The sequence below is a fragment of the Hippocampus guttulatus genome, chromosome 10 (genome assembly GCF_054856545.1).
Source record: "Hippocampus guttulatus isolate MCC_2025c chromosome 10, RoL_Hgut_1.0, whole genome shotgun sequence".
NCBI lineage: Eukaryota > Metazoa > Chordata > Actinopteri > Syngnathiformes > Syngnathidae > Hippocampus > Hippocampus guttulatus.
Window position 1 is genome coordinate 20,250,238 of NC_141270.1, and position 19,305 is coordinate 20,269,542.

General features: G+C 40.6%; 2 protein-coding genes across 2 annotated transcripts in view; both read right to left on the minus strand.

The window, feature by feature from the left end:
* col13a1 (collagen, type XIII, alpha 1) overlaps positions 1-1,738 on the minus strand; it is a 43,754-nt gene extending 42,016 nt beyond the window's left edge. The window contains exon 1 of the mRNA XM_086122504.1: positions 1,689-1,738. The gene's annotated coding sequence lies outside the window, so the exon portion shown is untranslated. The remainder of the gene's footprint in view (positions 1-1,688) is intronic.
* LOC147199559 (uncharacterized) overlaps positions 1-19,305 on the minus strand; it is a 95,449-nt gene that overhangs the window by 4,145 nt on the left and 71,999 nt on the right. Inside the window, exon 3 of the mRNA XM_086122486.1 lies at positions 1,689-1,739. Within this exon, the coding sequence (XP_085978612.1) occupies positions 1,689-1,739 (51 nt within the window). The remainder of the gene's footprint in view (positions 1-1,688; positions 1,740-19,305) is intronic.

A 19,305-nucleotide genomic window follows, 5' to 3' on the forward strand; every position in this document is an offset into this window, starting at 1 on the left:
TTGACTTTTGGTTTTGCTCGGAAGAAGAGAAAAAGGTAATGTCGTATACGACTCCTCAAAATGAGCGTGCAGTTCATTGGAAAATAATGGAATCTCAACAGGAATATTGAATTTGAGCAGAGGTCTGGAAAAATGACGTTGAGCCCTGATTGGTCTCGTTGCTGCTTCGCCTCATTTGAACCACGGCCAAATTACACAGTCAAACCTCTTGAATAATTCTACTGTTTCCACAGTCTGTAATTACATACAATCGTTTTATCATGAGCGGCCCATTGCCCCAGTTTTGAATAAAGAACCCAGTCCAGCCAACATAAACCTAAATTCCATAACCTGGTTTCCAGGAAATACAAGGGCCTTACTTTGTCCAAGTAAAGCAATATGACTAATATGACTATCCAAGGCAGCTAGTGTTCCTGTCTGATGTGATATCTGCCTAAATAAAGGTTATTTCTTTACATCCACTGTTTGGTCGAGTTAGGTTTAATGTGTGAGCTTAGCCTACCCAACACACATTAACAGTGCCTGTTTTCAAGTTATGTGTTAATTTGATGACAGAAGTCATTTGTGACAACATATCATTTTCCAACAATTGCATTATCTTCTCTTGGTTTTGACCTTTAACTGGCATCAATTAAACAGATCACTAAAATCAGGAAAGCTGCTCATTCTTCCTCTTGGCCATGCTCTAGACTTGGTCAGCGAGCCTAAGGCTGTGGGATAGATTCTGCAGGTCTTGGCATGGCACATACTCGAGCATGTTATCAGGCTTGAGGACTAAAGGAATACCTGTACCAGTATTACATAATTGCATGCTTTCAAACTAGCAAGAGAACCAAACATGACCGGAGTTAAGTGGATTAGTAATCACAATGTGGGTTTTAATCAATTCAGCAACTTTTTGAACCCAAATTAAGTTTTTGATAAATTACAATCAGAGTTGCCTCCTTAGTAGACCTGTGATATCAATTTGGCATCATTTTGAGGTTGAATATTTGATATTGATGTCAGATCAATGTTAAAATGACATCAGAAGCGCACTGGGTCACCTCCGACTCCTCCAACTATTTGGTAAGAGAAAGTAGTCTGCCTTCAGCGTAAAAATGGGCGCATCATAGCCAGCTAAAAGGAGATCTATTATGCAGTGCAGGTGGTGTAAGCCGATTTGGGTATATTTGATCAAGGCGCAGGCAGACAGATTTGGCACTCCGCTAACATGTTTGGTGAATGTCATGGTATTTCATTCCTAAGTGTGACACTAGCATGGGACAGTCCCTCTGAACCATTGTAGAAATCAATTCATTGAATGAATTATGATCATCTTCATTCAAATATTTTACTGGCACCCCGTCAATATTTAGGGTGCATTATGCATTCTTGTATGATTTGTCAGACACATCCACAGAGGTGCTGGTCACAAGTTTGTTTACACTCAGGCAGGTCACTGCATGCCCACACTCAGGTCATCTGATTGCATTGCCACTTAGTTACATCATCACAACAAAACACATATTTGATCCCTCTGGATCAAGCAACATCAGCCCTGTCCCACAGATAATATGATAATCCCGCTTTTCAAAATAATAGCCAGATAATTTATTGGAACGTAAAGCCGTTTGAAGCATAACCGATGTATTGGATGAAACACAAATGTGCATCGGCAACAGAATAGATAAGAGAACGACACTTACAGGAGGTCCTCTTGGTCCAATGATTGACAGACCTGGTTCTCCAGGAGCTCCCTGGAGGACAAAGAAATAGTTACACACTAAGACACAGAAGCTATATTGAGGGCAATGTTTCACTACAATAACTTGACAGTCAGAAAATGTCCTATAATAAGTCAGAGTGTCACAACACGTTTTGTTCAAAATGCAGGAAAATATGGAGTTTGTATACTTTAGTCTGCCTTTTTCACCAGTTCGGATTTGTGTACCAGCTCCAAGAATGCTTCTTCCATTAAAAGCGAGCGACTTGGCTAGTTTCAAAGCAGTACAGTTTGCAGGCTATATAATGCTGCCAAATCATAAACATCAAAATATGAGTGAAGCCCTTCAGAAATTGCTTTAAATGTAGCATGGGATGACAACGTATTGAGATTCATATCAGTTTGTCTTCATTTACTGAAGTACACATGCTGCACCTGCACTGAGATGGAATTTCCCCAAACTCATACGATCCATCCATTTTCGAGACCGCTTCTTAACTGGAGTCTATCACAGTTGACTGTGTAGGAGAGGTGGACTACACCCCAGACTGGTCACCAGTCGATTGCGGGGCACAAAAAGACAAAGAAGCATTCACACTCACATTCACACCTGTCTGACATTTTGAGTCAATTAACAAAATACACATGAGTTTTGTACGTCACGCAAGCATAGGGAGAACACAGAAATGTTCCAATGGAGATCAAACCCAAATCTTCTCATTGTGAGGGAGGCATTGCCCGAGCTATTCCCAAAATGTTCAATGTTGATTCATTCCTTGATTAAAAGCTGTTTCGGTTGATTTGTCAACACGGTGCCTGCCTTAAATGATGATATTGCTCTGAAGTTTAAATAACCGGGTCTGATTAATGCTCAGCTTCACCCACGCTGCTGGTACAATTACCATATTTTCAGGATTATAAATCGCAGATTTTTTTCATAGTTTGGTAGATTTATACTCTGGAGTAACTTCTGTGTGAAATGATTAACACATGATATAATTTCACGTTATTTTCACATTAAGGGGGTGCTCCAGGCCTGTGTTGATACTTTCCAAATTGGCAGTAACTGATTAAAACACCTGACGATGATTCTGACCTAAGCGATGTAGACAAGAAAGCATCGCATCTTCTACCTGCGGAGTTGGTGGGGTTGTTCAAAAGTGACACAGTGGATAAAGATTTGATTGGATTTAGTGATGTGGAGTGACACTGATGGTTTGGTAAACTTGTTAGCATGTTCTTTATGCTCTAGTTATCTGAATAACTCTTAATATGTTACATTAACATTCCAGGCACGTTCTCAGTTTCTTGTTTATGCGTCATGTAACGTTCGTGTTACTGTTTATATTTCCTATTAAGCAGTTGAACCTTTGGTGCTCTGATGCCATCTAGTGGTGATTGTTGTTCTCAGTAGAAATGTTCGACCCGACCTTCGTTGCCGTGCACATTTACTTGCGCACCTTAAAGGATATGTTTTCTGAGCTCTGTATAGCCATTTTGTTAGATGAAGAGAGTGCCGAGAACCAACTATACGAAGCAAGAAGAAGACAAACAGGATTTCGGCAAAGGCTTAGCCCCTTATGGGTGTGAACCCACGAGGTTTGTGTGTATTTTATGTTCAATCAATTGTCTTCATGGTTTTGTCTTTTATTTGGTTTGTAATGTCACTTGTTTGTATGTTTCATGTTCGTGGGCCCAGTTCTCACGGGTTGCCAGGAATTATACCCTGTATTCTCATCTGGACTTTGTGTCGTCACTCATGCTGCATCCTGAGGGCACTACATTAGCATATTGTACACTTATTCAGCCTGTTGTTCTCTATTTTATTTTTATTTACCTTTCAAGATGTCATGTCTGTTCTTGGTGTTGGATTTTATAAAATAAATTTCCCCCAAAAATGCGACTTATACTCCGGTGCGACTTGTATATATACTGTATATATAAAATGTATTTATTTATTTATTTATTTTATTATGCATTTTATGGCTGGTGCTACTTATAGTCCGGTAAATACGGTACATAACATCTATCCATTGGCCTGAACTCAGGTTCACAGCACTTTCCCTAATTTCTTTGCTTCCAAAGGCAGCTGTACCAAAAGGTCATACTCGATCATCATCCATCAAATGTAAATCTCTTCATGTTTTTCAGTAAATGTCCACTTTTATCACTCAAGAGCAAAAAGGCAAAGGTAATGATGGAAAAATCGATGTTTAAGTGTAGTTGAGATTGAAACAACTTTCTGTGACCACTTTAAATTTCCACAACTTGCAGTAGCTGAGACAAGTGAGGACATAAAGCACAGGCACACTAGTGCGAAAGATTAGGTTACTTGTAACCCGCTGTTCCACCCTGTGATGTATGGAGTGAAATTAACAAGCCAAAGTCAGAATCACAACAAAGCACAGAAAGCACTTAGAGAATGTGCATTGCACACAATCACCTCCCCATGGAATCACCAGCGAGCCAAATTGCAGATTGTTTTCCTGGAAAATGAACATTTCTTGAGCCATTGAACAGCTCAATATCCATCTGCTGTGGGTCTATAATTATAATAATAATGTGTTGTCATATTTTTTTTCTCTCAACTTGCTTCTTCTTTTTTTTTCAGTTTCTTTTGTTTTTACATGGCCAGCTATTGCTTTGCACTCTCGGACCAAAGTCTGTTTGGCTTTCCCCAAAAGGTTGTGTACTGGCAATACTGAGAAGTTTCAATCAAAAGTGGAAATGGAAATGTTTGCAAGCCTAATGCCTATTGAGGTTCATATTGCAAAATCAGGGGAGAAGGGAACTTTTCTCAGTGGCCTAATTCCTGTCACATAAATAACAATGACGCACAAACTGGATGCATTACTTCAGTTCAGCAGAAAGTTAGGCTAACAGCTTGGCAGAAGATGAGACCACGTTGCTTGGCTCTACAGATATTTCTGCATACAGAAAAGAAAACACCAGGCACTGTATCTTCATCTCAAGCTCGTCTTACCATATTCCTGCATTGCCAAATTTAAGATCAAAGTGCCCTAAAGAGTCACTATCAGATTTCTATCTTGTTAACCACTAGGCTACGGGCCAGTACCAGTCCTGGGGACATTTAATAAAGATACAGAGAGACAGAACAAAGACATATTCTCTTGATTATCAGCGTTTGAAAGAAGTATCCTAAAGAAAAACAAAGAAAAAGGCAAGTGCTTTGACCTGTCTTAAACACACGTCAATCCACTCGTGGAGTTAAAAAAAAGTTTGCCAACAAGCTAGCAAACAAATGTCTTTCAAGAGTGTCTTCCGAAATGAGAAAAGGCTAAATAATGTGACAGAAGAATTGCCTACAATTTCCGAGAAATACAAATATGCATTTGAGAGAAAATAGCAACGGTTCTATTTAAAATACCGGTACATGTTTTGTGCAACAACTGTTTCTCACGCACTGAGCTCTCTGTGTGCAAAATGTGCAACTTTGCAAATGAGGCAATGAAGTCATTAAAAAAAAAAAAAAAAAAACTTCTTGCTTCTATATACTGTATATATATATATATATTTTTTTTCTTCTGCAATGATGGCAACCAAAATAAAATTATGGCTTCGCCTAGATATAAGTACGTTGGCTAACATTGTCTTCCATTACAGCAACTACACTCAGCACGCTGGTCAGTTGTGTATTTAATCATTTGTTTTGATTTTGTTCTATGCCGGTCTGTCAAAGTATTGCGAGAGTATTACCTGAAACTGGTCTGCGGCGCAAAAAAAATTTGGGGCTACTTCAGTTTCAGTTTCATTTTCTATACCGCTTATCATTTGAATATTTTTTTTCCCCAAAAACATTACAAAATGTTTTTTTTTTAAATGCAAACCTTGAATTGAGTCTAACTTGATTACTGCGGCTTAATTAATAATTTGTCAACTATTCAATTGCAAAACCAAGTTCTCCGAGCAATCCTCTCATGTAGTTTACAGGACTGTAGTCTCAAAAAGGTTTCTCCTTTTTGTTTGGGGGGGTTTAAATTAAAACTCAGACACCCTTTAGTGACAGATCATTACCACAGTATTTCTAGTGTGTCGTAGTATTAAGAGTACAGGCAATCCAACCATGACTGGAAACGATTTACATATTTTTTTTCCCAACTACAATAAGTTATTCTGTGGGACAAATTTATGTGCTACCACACAGCCCCGCACTCAGTTGTGAATTTCTGACCAGCAACACCGACAATAACGATACAGTACCTTGTGACAACCCATTTGCTCTTTCAGTATTTCAGTCCTTCAAGATTTTGCTCACAAAAGACAGTCGAGAAAGTTGACTTTGCAGCAGATGGCAAGATGTCAAATCTAAGCTAACAAATGACTTTGACATTAGAATCGACAGCCAAAAAAATCTATTGGCCTTAAACTTACCTTTGCCCCTGCTTGTCCTTTAAAGCCCTGGGATCAAACACAGCAGTCACATGCAAAAAGGTGTGAAGAAAGACACAGAAGAGAGAGGAACCAGGGTTACAGATATGGCGAGGGTTTGGGGCATGCCAAAAATGTAGGACTAGTAATGGATGGCAATGCTATGGGGGACGTGTGGAAGTATTGGGCTTCATGCAATGGGACTCTCCTAAAAGTGTTGAAAGCTTCAAATGTACTTTGAACCATTAAAATCAAGAATATGGGATATTTTATGAGGAACAGAAATTGTCAAGAAACAGATGGAAATAAGCGCGCATATTTTGAAACTGCAGTATAACAATGAGTCCAAGTTGGGATGCATTGTTTTATTTCTGACTACAGCAGGGGTCACCATCCTTTTTAAAACTGAGAGCTACTTCTTCGGTACGGACTGATTAATGTTAAGGGATACCAGTTTGTTATGCACTTCCGAAATAACACGTTCCATTTAAAATAATAACTTCTACAGAATTCCTGGGAATTGTTCAGTCATTGGTGAAAAGGAAAACAGAAAGAAAAAAAAATATTTTACAAAAGGCCCAAGCAGCCGTTGGGATGAACTGTGGCCCATGGGCACCATGTTGGTGACCTCCTACGCTACAGGACAACAAATAGGAAAAAAATACTACACATTTCAAATATGCTTGTGTGCACGTATGTTGTCAACAAGATTTACACAAAATAGTTCAACACAGAACAAACCGAATATTGGGGATAAGAGTACAGACAAGGGGTCACACAAGAACACAGAGTGTAAATATCTGACTCGAAACAGCTTTTGTTCAACATCCCAAAACCTATTTTGATATGATAAAACTGTATAGCGACGGTAAAACCCAAATGTGGTGCAACCATAATATACAGCACCCATAGTACCTGACAGACATTCGTATCAAATCTAAAGTCTCTGTACTGCAGGGGTGGCCATTACGTCGATCGCGATCAACCGGTAGATCGCGGACTGGTCCCAAGTCGATTGCGAGGGGTGTAGAGGAGAAAAAAAACAAACAAACATTTGTGTGTCTTTGTGTGTGTTAGTAATACTTGTTTTGTGTTAATGTACACTGCACTCCAATCATCATATCAGTCTCATTTTCACAAAAAGTATTGAAAAAATAAAATAAAATAAAGCGTGTAAATCTTTAACCTACGGCAGCACGTGACCCACGTCACCGGTAGTTGTTAGCGCTCAGCAGTCTACAATTGCAGCTTGTGATCAGAGCTGTTGCGCTATATCTTTTGTCGTTATCATTATTCTCATTCAGAGTTTGTTTCGTGTACAATTCACAGAGGGCGCGGGCAAAGAATAGGAATCTAGAGGGCCGAGGGAAGCTACGATAGTTAACAGGCTGCAAAAGTGCGTCACATGCCTCCCTGTCAGGCTGTTGTTCATCGTGGCGTGTGTGTGTATGTGCGTGCGCGTGCACAGTAACGGGTCGATCGCGGGAGGTTGATTAATCGAAAAGTGGATCTTCAGTCCAAAAGGTTTAGGCACCCCTGCTGTACTGCATCAAAATAGTCCAAACCATCGGTACTCGTGAACTCCTCAACAATGAATGACATGTTTTTTGATGAAAATGAATACGGCACTACAGCTTGGGTGCTCTGAAAAGACACCAAGCAACAATATTACATAACACAAAGCTGCATCAGTCACGTTTTGGGGTAACAGTAAGTACACTTTAGTGTATAAATTAATAATCAAAACTTTGTGTTGTTACTAGTGTCATGTGTGTAGCAGATGTGAATTGTATTATTTTTTCCCTACATGTATTTTAATTCACAGAGAATAATACTAATTACTTTTTGCATTTTAAAATACAGTACCATATAACAACATCAACAGCACCTTTCTAAATTATGGCACGTTAAATTATCACTTCAATGCAGTGCGAAATGCTGAACCTTTCTCTGGTATGTGTACAAATATCCCTTCGTGCCAGCAACACTGAGTGTGAAGTACTGGTTTGCCAACTTTGGCATAGTTGCGCAGGTATTGTGTTGTTTATCAATGTGTATTGTCCTTTCTAAATAAATACAATGAAATGAAGTGAACATGTTGTCCAGCCATCCATATTTCAAACCATGCTTGGAAGAGCAATTTCCCGTTGATGGTTGAATACACAGTGCCACACTGCGTAAACAACAATTTAAAAAGCCATTGTGTTGCAAAGGGTAGCAATTGGATCAAGCCTTGCTGGTCCGACGCGACCCGACTTGTCTGTCTCAAGTGTGTTTGTGAATATGGTACTGCCTCAATGTGCATTCCAGCGTATTCAGCTGCATGACCCCAGCGCATCTGACACTGATGGTGAAATGCGATTTTGATGGATTTAAATGAGGCACAATGCCACAAATGTCCTCTTTCACTATGTGAGTCTTGCCAAATAACAAAAGCAAGGAAATTCCACCCATGCACACAATGAAACAGACTTGCACCGAGCATGAAAATTGGACCCCAAATGTCTCCTCCTTAAACTGTAAAAATGGTTTTGAACAGCACTCACAAATACAAACTCATCTAAAACTTACAAACAATTTTACGTACAATTTCTTACATTCTGCTGTATTTAAATAAATAATACAGAAAGCGTTCCACACATTTAAAAGACAGCAACTTTGATTTGGATGGCAAACTAGCAATGAAAAAAAAAAGCTTTATTTGAGTAATCGTAACCTCTGCACTAAAAATAAAAAAAACAACTCACCATTCTTCCAGGAATCCCCATACATCCTTTGTCACCCTGACCAACGTAAATTAAGAAGGGGCATGGTTCAATATCAAGGTTAGCATGTACACAGACGTAGAGTCTCTGAGATAGATAACTTGACATTTGGACTTGCCAACTCGTTGTCATTTTTGAGCCATTGTACAGACATTGCGTATTACAGACCTTAATTCATAGAATTAGTAAGAGTAGTAGAACTTCTAAACGACCCATGACATGGGAAAATAAACGATAAACACATTTTTTGGGAGTTTGCATTAGTCCCTATGCCATGAAATCATTTGAACAATTAAAAATCATGATTTGCACGAAGAAGTCAAGTAGCCATGCTGCATCATGCTGGTGGTGAAGAGCAGTCAGCACATTCTCAAAACCAAGAGTAAAACAATCAGTTCACACTACATGCATCAAAGCATCAAGATAAGATACAAATCGAAAAAAAAAATATCATTATTGCCATACAATTCTTTGTGTACAGGTATATGCTGTATTACGTTTATATATATATATATATATATACAGTATATATATGTATATATATATATATATATATATATATATACTGACTGCCATGATGAAATTAAAACACAATTCCTCATTTCATTTTTTATCGCGTTTGTCCTTGAGACAAACAACCATATTCACTCCTATGGACAATTTAAAGTATTCAGTGAATTGAAGTGTTTTGGAATGCAACTCTGAGGTATTTATGCTCACTCTTACTTAATTGAGGTGCCCTCAGAAAAATAATAATGATCCACCTTATTCCAACACCCCATGAGTATTTTCATGAAATAGGTCTGCAACTTCCAGTATAACGAAACCAGCAGTGTGCTTACATGAAAGTGTTTGCATGGGTCCACTTTCTATGACAGTTACAGACGTTGACTAAGTGGGAATGCCAGTTGCTGTATCTTAGAAGAGAAACAATTTCAATGCTGCTTCCTACGATTTTCAGGGGTATGAGGATTATATATATATATACACAATATATATATATATACACAATATATATATATATATATATATATATATATATAATGTTAGAGCTGTCAGTTTAGCGCGTTTCTATCGGCATTATTTTAAATGAATTTTAACGTGATTACATTTTTCTTGCGAGATGAACGCGGCACATGTCACAGCGGATTTTACGTTGCTCTATAAATAAACCGGAAACAAAACAACAAGCGCGCTGCAGAAGTCCACCCCCATGTCTGTTTTGCCACCCACGGCAGCGAGTTACCGAAAACGGATACTTAAAGAGTTTATGAATGGAAAGTTTACTTTTAAAAAGTTGCCAGATTGTTCCACTGACAAGACCAAAGTTACCTGGATGTTTTGCAGTCGTAAACTGAGCTATCATCATAGCACGTCAAGTCTGAAATACCACTTAATGGCCAAGCACATAGCTGATGTGAGTACTTCGCCCCCTCGTCTAAGACAGACAGCTATGGATCATTTCAAAGCGAAGAAAATGAATGACACGACGAAGAACAAATTTGCTGAAGCCATAGCTAAATGTATGGCTACTGCATGCAAGCCTGTCAACATTGTCCACAGCTCGACTCAGGCTGAAATCATTCGCATTGCATCGAACGACTGCACTACGGATTGCCAGCAAGAGCCTCCATTACAAACTGTGTACAGACATTGTACGTAGCGGAGAAGGCTAAGGTACACCAAGCAGGAGAAGACACTGTTTTGGGAGAGAAATAAAAGACAAGATTGATGTGCCTCTCGTGAATAAAGAGCAGGTAGCCTGTTGAGTAGGATGTATGCCATTGATGCGATTGTTACTTGTTTGGAACTATTTTGTGTGGAAGGTTACTGTGTTCCCTGTCCATATAAATAAAGGGGGTGGAGCTTCTCTGTGTTTGTCTGACAGTGACTGTGCGCTGAGGCACGTCGAGAGTTCAGCGGGGCAGTCGTAGCGAACACACTGAAAATAAAACGTCTCCAGTGTTGTGTTGTGCCTCGAAACAAGTGTAGTTATCCGAAATGATGTCTACACAAAACCATAGAGAGACATCCGCGCAAGAAGGACCAACAGAATCAACATAGCAGTGTTGTGTCCAAGGACCGGCAACCCAAGGCCAAGGCCAAGGCCAAGGACTTGGAAAATTTTCCGAGGCAAGGCCAAGGACAAAGTACTTGCCTCCGAGGCCAAGGCCAAGGACCAAGGACTGATTTTGAAGCTGAGGCCTCGCCGAGGACATGTATAAAACAATGCTATCATACCACTTGGCAGGTCCTCATGATTTGCAACACCCCTCCCTCATAACCCTTTGCACTCCCTAACGCTTGAATGAAGTATTTTTATTCAAAGAGTAGAACAGTCAGGGTACGTGTTATTTATACTGAGAAAAAAAATTAAATCATATGATATACATTTATGAATTAATGTTTTAGTGCAGTAGTTTCTTAATATGAAGTAAATCAACACTCAACAGGCATGACATGGCACGGAACACAAGTTGAGAAATGACTTTGCATAGAAGTCAATCACTGAGTGCAGAAAAAGCGCTAATCTCTCAGTGATAATTCTACAGTTTACCGGCAGCGAGTCCCAAGGACTCGCTGATCAGAAAAGTATGAGTCCCATTATGCATTGAGAGAGTCCCAAATTTCGAATTCTGAAAGGGTCTACTTATTCAATTGCATATGATAATAATACAAACAACAACATATACATACAATGATAAACAAAGGCTGCAAAAATTTAAATAATTCAGGAGCAGGCCTGAGGATTTCGGAAATTCATGGTAACCGTTTTTCGGTGACGTCGGATTACCCAATGGGAAACCACGATAACAAATGTTGGGTTCCGTAAACGTTTATCATGGGAACCCATTTTTCTATTTTGACTGATATTGATAATCAAGAATTCCGAAACTCAAAAGTATAATGTTTCATGGGCCAATGTTTGAAAACTATGCATTAACAATGAACATTACATCAGTAGCTGTATACTCCAGGTTTATTCCAAAAAATAAATGGATCAAAAACTGGTGTACTCATGTGGCATCATCAGAGTATTTTTTCCAATCTCACACTGCAAAGATTAATTGACTGGTAATCATTAATACAGGTAAGTATTGATGCGGCTTGACATCCTCTTCCCAAGACGATGCATGTGTAATCTGCGATCAATTTGACGAAAGAATTTAACACACGTCATCATTAGTTCTACCAACAGTTAACATTAGCATTACTACACCTTGTGACGAATGTTTTATTCATAAAGTTACCATGCTACAACCAGTAAATTATAGAAGAACCAATACTGTTTCATAATATTTTTCACAGCGATTAGCCTACAAATCTAATGACGAAAAATCAGACTAGCATTCCCATTTCTTAAATATTGTAATTAGTAGACCTTGGTGAGTTTTTTTTCGCCGTCATCTCAAACTTTCATCCGCGCTCAAAACTCAAAACTTTAGTTTGCGGACTAAAATAGTAACCCGCATGCGCGCATAACGTTATCCGTTGCACCCCCCCCCCCCCACCCCAACACTGAAAACAAAACAAAACGAAAGTAAATTAGAAGAAAGACACTCACACACCACACCAAAAACACACATACAGGCACAGTGAAATCGCGTTGATCACACAGTCAACTCGGGTGCGGTGACTTTTATGGTTAAACAATTTTTCGGTACCGTTAAAATGACGCCACGGAAACGACACGTTACCGGTAACGATTGTTGCCGTGAAATCCTCAGGCTTGCCGTAGTTTTTTTTGTTTGTTTGTTTGTTTTGACTGAGAAATTTCCTTGCGTCCCAAAAACACACTTTATTTGGAACTGTGCGTCCCGTGGGAAAATTATGCGTCTAGGACGTGGGACGCAGAGGTAACGAGATGGCTGATCTCTAACATTCTCTGAGTACTACTATTATGACCACTACCACTAATATTACATTAATTAATTTAATACCTTCAACTTCACAATAATAATAAATAATTAAATCAACCATGATTTTAAACTATGTATTTCAATATTAATTATTCCAAACATGAGAAAGCATTCAGCAAACATAACTGGAATCGAGCAAAAGGACTCCAAATCCCAACGGCCAAACCCGGAAGTGAAGTGCCGACATTATTGACTCCAGCTGTAACGCAAATTACTTGGTTCAAACAAACATTCTAGCGCGACCGCACAAACGTGACGACTGTGCAAAAATAACTAAATAAAAGACACCACTGTTACAGAAAGGCTTTACACGCTATTTAAATTGCCGATCGCGAACGGAACGAACCGTGATTGAAACTAACTGTGATGCCGCTCTTTACACGTTGCACTGACTGTCACCTGTCAGTGGCAGCCCCGCCCCTCTTAAAGCGCCAGATAATGTCATCAACATGGGTTCCCCTGGATGAATTTTGTTTGATTTCTTCATGATTTTTGCGGTCCTCTGGCCCACATTATATCTGTGGACCAAGAATGAGAGGCTCAAATCCTTCGTTATGTCCGAGGACCGGGAACCCGAGGCCAAGGCCAAGGACTTGACTCCGAGTCCAAGGCCAAGGACCAAGGACTTGACTCCGAGGCCAAGGCCAAGGACCAAGGACCGACCTTCGGTCCTCGAGGCGGTCCTTGGCCTCGAGGACCGGCTCGAGGAACACATCACTGCAACATAGCCTGACTGCTGTGTTCAAAGCAAACTTGAGAAAAACGAAATATGCAACCATGGCTTAAATCCACTATAGGCTGAGTACTAGTTTACCTTCGATGTTGTACTTTATAATTTTATCTTGCTCTGTTTTGATTCCCTAAAAAGAGCTGTTAAAGGAGCTGTTGTGTGGCAAAATATTTTTTTCACTGTTGTTGATTGACAGAAATATTGTGTGAGAGATTATGTGTGAATAACTGCTCCAAGTGAAAATGTTCATGTAAAATTTTAAATAGTTGTTTCAGTACATATTTGCATTTTGCACATAGAAAACTGATCCATGATTCCATGTTGATGAGAGCATTAAAACGGGAAAAAATAGGACAAAAAATATATAAAAGGAAATTCAGAAACAATAAAACGTGTGAGTAATCACGATTAATTTTGAGTTAATCAGAGTTAATTATGACATTTGCGTTTTTAATTGGGCGGCCTGGTAATCCAGTGGTTAGCACGTCGACCTCACAGTGCAGAGGTCATGGGTTTGATCCCGACTCCGGCCTCCCTGTGTGGAGTTTGCATGTTCTGCCCGAGCCTGCGTGGGCCCGGCCTGCCCGGGCCTGCGTGGGTTCTCTCCGGGTACTCCGGTTTCCTCCCACATTGCATTTGTTCGTCTCTGTGTGCCCTGCGATTGGCTGGCAACCGGTTCAGGGTGTCCCCCGCCTACTACCCGAAGACAGCTGGGATAGGCTCCAGCACCCCCCGCGACCCGAGTGAGGATAAAAGCGGTTCGGAAAATGAATGAATGCGTTTTTAATTCGATTAAATATTTTGATCGTTTGACAGCTCTAAAATATATATATATATATATATATATAAAACCAACCAGATATCGTGATCATAGATCAAGGGCAGAGGAAAGCCGTTGTAGTGGATGTAGCGGTCCCAAGTGATGGAAACATCAGAAAGAAGGAACACGAGAAACTTGAGAAATACCAAGGGCTCAGAGAGGAGTTGGAGAGAGCCTGGAAGGTAAAGGTGACAGTCGTGCCTGTGGTGGTCGGAGCACTCGGTGCAGTGACCCCCAAACTAGATGAGTGGTTGCAACAGATCCCGGGAACAACATCGGACATCTCAGTCCAGAAATGTGGAGTGCTGGGAACAGCAAGGATACTGCGGAGAACCCTCAAGCTTCCTGGCCTCTGGTAGAGGACCCGAGCTGAATGAGGGACGGACACCACCCGAAGGGTGAGACGAGGATTGATATATATATATATATATAAACAGAGTGGACTAAAGCAAGTAAAACCCGTAATTGGTCCTATTTTTGCGCAGGACTGCAATGCGTTATATAAATATGCGGAGGTCAAGCGTGGACAAAAGTTTGGTAATCTTTCAGACGCATGAGCGCAGATAAAAACGGGCATGAAACACCACCAATTCTATTCATCCCTACACATCTCTGCAGAGCGAAGAATCTATCTGCCTGTGACCCGATCAAAATCACCAAAATAATGTTACATGACAACAGTTAGACATGATTCCAGCAGGCATGAACTTAAGTCTGGTTTGAGCCACCAAATTCTCAGGTGTGCCGGGCGCATGTCTAGGGAAACATTCTTGGTACGCTAAAACGCCTACCATGGCGCAGAGCGATCTGTGAAATTCCAAAACAGACTGTAACGAGGCTTGCACCTGCATAAAGATCAAGACACACAATAATATACCTTTATTTATATTTAAAAATGGCAGAATAAGAAACAAAAACCAGCGTTAAATTAAAGATAAATAGGTCATTAACACCTATTTAAAACATTCATCTGGGCATGCTGGAGAGCCTAGCATTAATTCCGTCCATCGTTAGAGTATTCATCACCTTGAACAGCTGCTCCCAAAGATACGCTGTGTTCAAGCTGATGGATAGAGCTACAGAAAGACTGCGCGCCGCCTCTCGTTTGATAAGGCAGCTGTTGTGTTGAATCATCAAATTCCGTTTGTGTGTCATTCGTGCTTCACATCGCAGCACTAAAAAAGATACTGTGGAGTGGTATGGAACCGGCGAAGGAAGTGCTTCCCAACATATTTTGCTGTACTTACAATTCACAAATTTGAGTGTCATCATGAATCTTTTTTTAACAGACATGGCGTAATGGTTACGGTGGTGTCATTTTTAGTCATGTACAAAATCATTGCCGCTAAGGTGGATCTAGCAACTAGAGTTGTAATGTATTACTGGTCAAAATCAGACGTTTTGCTTTCTTGATTCACATTGTTCCGTAATAGCAAAGGCATTTTACATTAACAAGGTTTGTTGGCTTGCTATGCGGAGGCAATCCTACCCCAGTAATCAGAGATAAAAGTGGACTTTCCTGAAAATTCCGGAAAATACATATGTACATATACATATATATATATATATATATATATATATATATATATATATACACAGGTATGTATATATGATTTTAACTGATTTACCGTGTTTGTCGACCTTTCTAATATAGTCGGACAAAAAATCTCCGTTCAAGTCTTTTTCCTCAAGCCATGACCACTTGAACGTGTTCCTAACACTCGCATCTGTTGCACGTATGTCAGCTTGCCTGTCTACCTGTTTGAACATTGCGCTGGGGCCAAACATGGCCGATCACGCATGAATTAGTTTACACAAAAGGCGATTCAAATACATTCAATGATTAATCTGCCTTTTGTGCGCAAATGTGCACACTTTGTGGCTTCCGTTCTCGCCGAAATTTCAAAATCTCCAAGACATGATGGCGAGGCCATGAGAATACGAAGGGAGGGGCTTTACTGTTTCTAGTGTTAGTGCCTCAACATGGCTACGCTCAAACATGTGTTCGTTCAATGTTGTCAACTAATATCTGGATTAATTTTAGGCAATTTTTCCTCAATTTTCCGGAGGTATTTTCATGAAAATTTGAAAATCTGGAATCCCGGGATTATCCAGAGGAATTTCATCACTGATTAATCAAATGGTTTCGCAAAAAGTATGTATCATATCCTGCCGGGTCTGATGTGGTTCATGCGCAAGGAGTGTTTTGACACATATATACCTGTACATAGGAGAGATCTTTACAGTACAATAGTTTTGGAATCTACAAAAACTTTTGATTCAGTCTGTCCAGTAACATGACAATGGGACAGTAAACATGCAGAGCAATGTTCAATAAATTCAGAATCTTATTATGAATACCAGTCATACCAGTGGTTCATGATGTACGGAGAAATAGGGACGACGGCCTAAAGTGTGTGGTTGGTCTTTTTGAAACCCGGTGTAAAGGTGCAGATTTAATTTTTGACCTTCGGACAAACACATGAATCCAAATATATATATATATTCCTGCAGGAATAATAAGGTGGCCAAAGGAAGAGATTCAGACCACGGACGCTAAGACCCGAAAGCTCCTAACCATGCATGGAGGGTTCCATACCAAATCCAGCACCCTGAGACTGTACGCAAGCCGAAAGGAAGGAGGCCGGGGACTAGTGAGTGTGAGAGCCACTGTCCAGGATGAAACATCCAAGCTCCATGAATACATCAAGGAGAAGGCTCCAACGGATCACGTACTCAGAGAATGTCTCAGACAATGGGGAACAGAGGATGAGGTGCTGGGAGAGGGACCATCATGGGAGGACAAGCCCCTACACGGGATGTACCACCGGACCATAACTGAAGTGGCCGATCTCAAGAAGTCCTATCAGTGGCTAGAGAGGGCTGGCCTGAAGGACAGCACAGAGGCACTCATCCTGGCTGCTCAGGAGCAGGCCCTGAGCACCAGAGCCATTGAGGCCCAGATATACCACACCAGACAAGACCCAAGGTGAAGGTTGTGCAAAGAGGCACCTGAGACGATCCAACACATAACTGCAGGGTGTAAGATGCTGGCAGGGAAAGCCTACGTGGAACGCCATAACCAGGTGGCTGGCATAGTCTACCGAAACATCTGTGCGGAGTATGGACTGGAAACCCCAAGGTCAAAATGGGAAACACCTCCGAAGGTGGTGGAGAATGACAGAGCGAAGATCCTGTGGGACTTCCAGATCCAGACTGACAAGATGGTAATGGCGAACCAACCAGATATCGTGATCATAGATAAAGGGCAGAGGAAAGCCGTTGTAGTGGATGTAGCAGTCCCAAGTGATGGAAACATCAGAAAGAGGGAACACGAGAAACTCAAGAAATACCAAGGGCTCAGAGAGGAGCTGGAGAGAGCCTGGAAGGTAAAGGTGACAGTCGTGCCTGTGGTGGTCGGAGCACTCGGGGCAGTGACCCCCAAACTAGATGAGTGGTTGCAACAGATCCCGGGAACAACATCTGACATCTCAGTCCAGAAATGTGCAGTGCTGGGAACAGCAAGGATACTGCACAGAACCCTCAAGCTTCCTAGTCTCTGGTAGAGGACCCGAGCTGAATGAGGGATGGACACCACCCGAGGGGGGGGGGGGGGGGGGATGAGACGAGGAATTTATATATATATATATATATATATATATATATATATATATATATATATATATACAGTTTATATATACATATACATATACACACTCTACAGAGTGTTTAATAGGACTATGAGGTACAACACAACTTTGTCATTTCTCAAGAAGTGTACCCAGAAATAGGTATTTTCAGCACATCGCTCGATAAACCAAGGGAATATAAAGTATTAAAATGCCCTTGACTCACTTATACACCATATAACTCAGGATGCACGATTAAAAATCTCAGACCTCTCAAAACAAGGCAATCAACTGCAGAAAGAAGAAGATTGAGGGAGCGTGGTCTGTCATGATTAGTTGCTCTATAAATCAGGGATGGCAATGGCTAGTGATGAAAAAAGCGGAAAGGTGCGTGGCCTGGACGGGGCGACCAATCACAACAAGTAAGACATCATACACGTCCAATCGCAGGGCTGTTTACAATCGGAAGATGGAAAGACTGATCGGGAGAGCTCGTGAAAAGTCGACGATAAGGTACCTGACCCCCCCTAAAATTTTCTCAATAGATTTAGACAATTCACAAAAATGATCAATTTAAGAAATAAAATGGCGGATTTCCGCGTATCCGCGGAAAATTGCCATCCCTGATAAATAAACTTGGTTTGTCACATAAACACATGGCGAGTGACTGTGCTTAGACTTTGTGGAGTCATGGATTTCATCACCACTGGGGCACACACATATGTGTATATGCCTGTGTTCTTCAGACCACAGCTGATTTCATTTCCTTCATTTTGAAGTGTGTGGAAGGAATCTCACAGTTATGTCTTTGAATACAGTCACTGGAAACCGTGCCTGAAGAAAAGTCCGCTCCAAGGTTGCAATTGAAAGACTTTTTTTTTTGCTGTTCTATGTACCGTATTTTCCGCACTACATGGCGTACCTTATTGCCTATTTTCGAATTGTTTTCATCTATAGGTCGCACTGCATTATCAGACGCATAGAATAGGAGGTACAATAGTGGCTGCAGTTGCGTTAGGAATCGCTACGCTAAAGGGAATACAATACAGTACGGCTTTTGATATGTTTCGATCTGGTCACGTTTGGTTTTGATTCCTCGTGTGCCCTTTTTTCGCCACCTGTTCTCGTTATCAGTGTTCCTTGTGTGTAACCAATTAGCTCCCTCAACCCTTGTGTGTTGTCCAGGTGTTTCTCGTTGTCTCGTCACTTAGCTTGTATTTAGTTCCCTGAGTTTCTGCCAGTCTTTGTTGGGTCATTGTGAGCTGTGAGTATGTGAGCATACGTGTGCTCCTGTCATGTTTTGTTTCCTGGTGTAGTTTTGGTTTGATACTTGTGATTTCGCCTTAG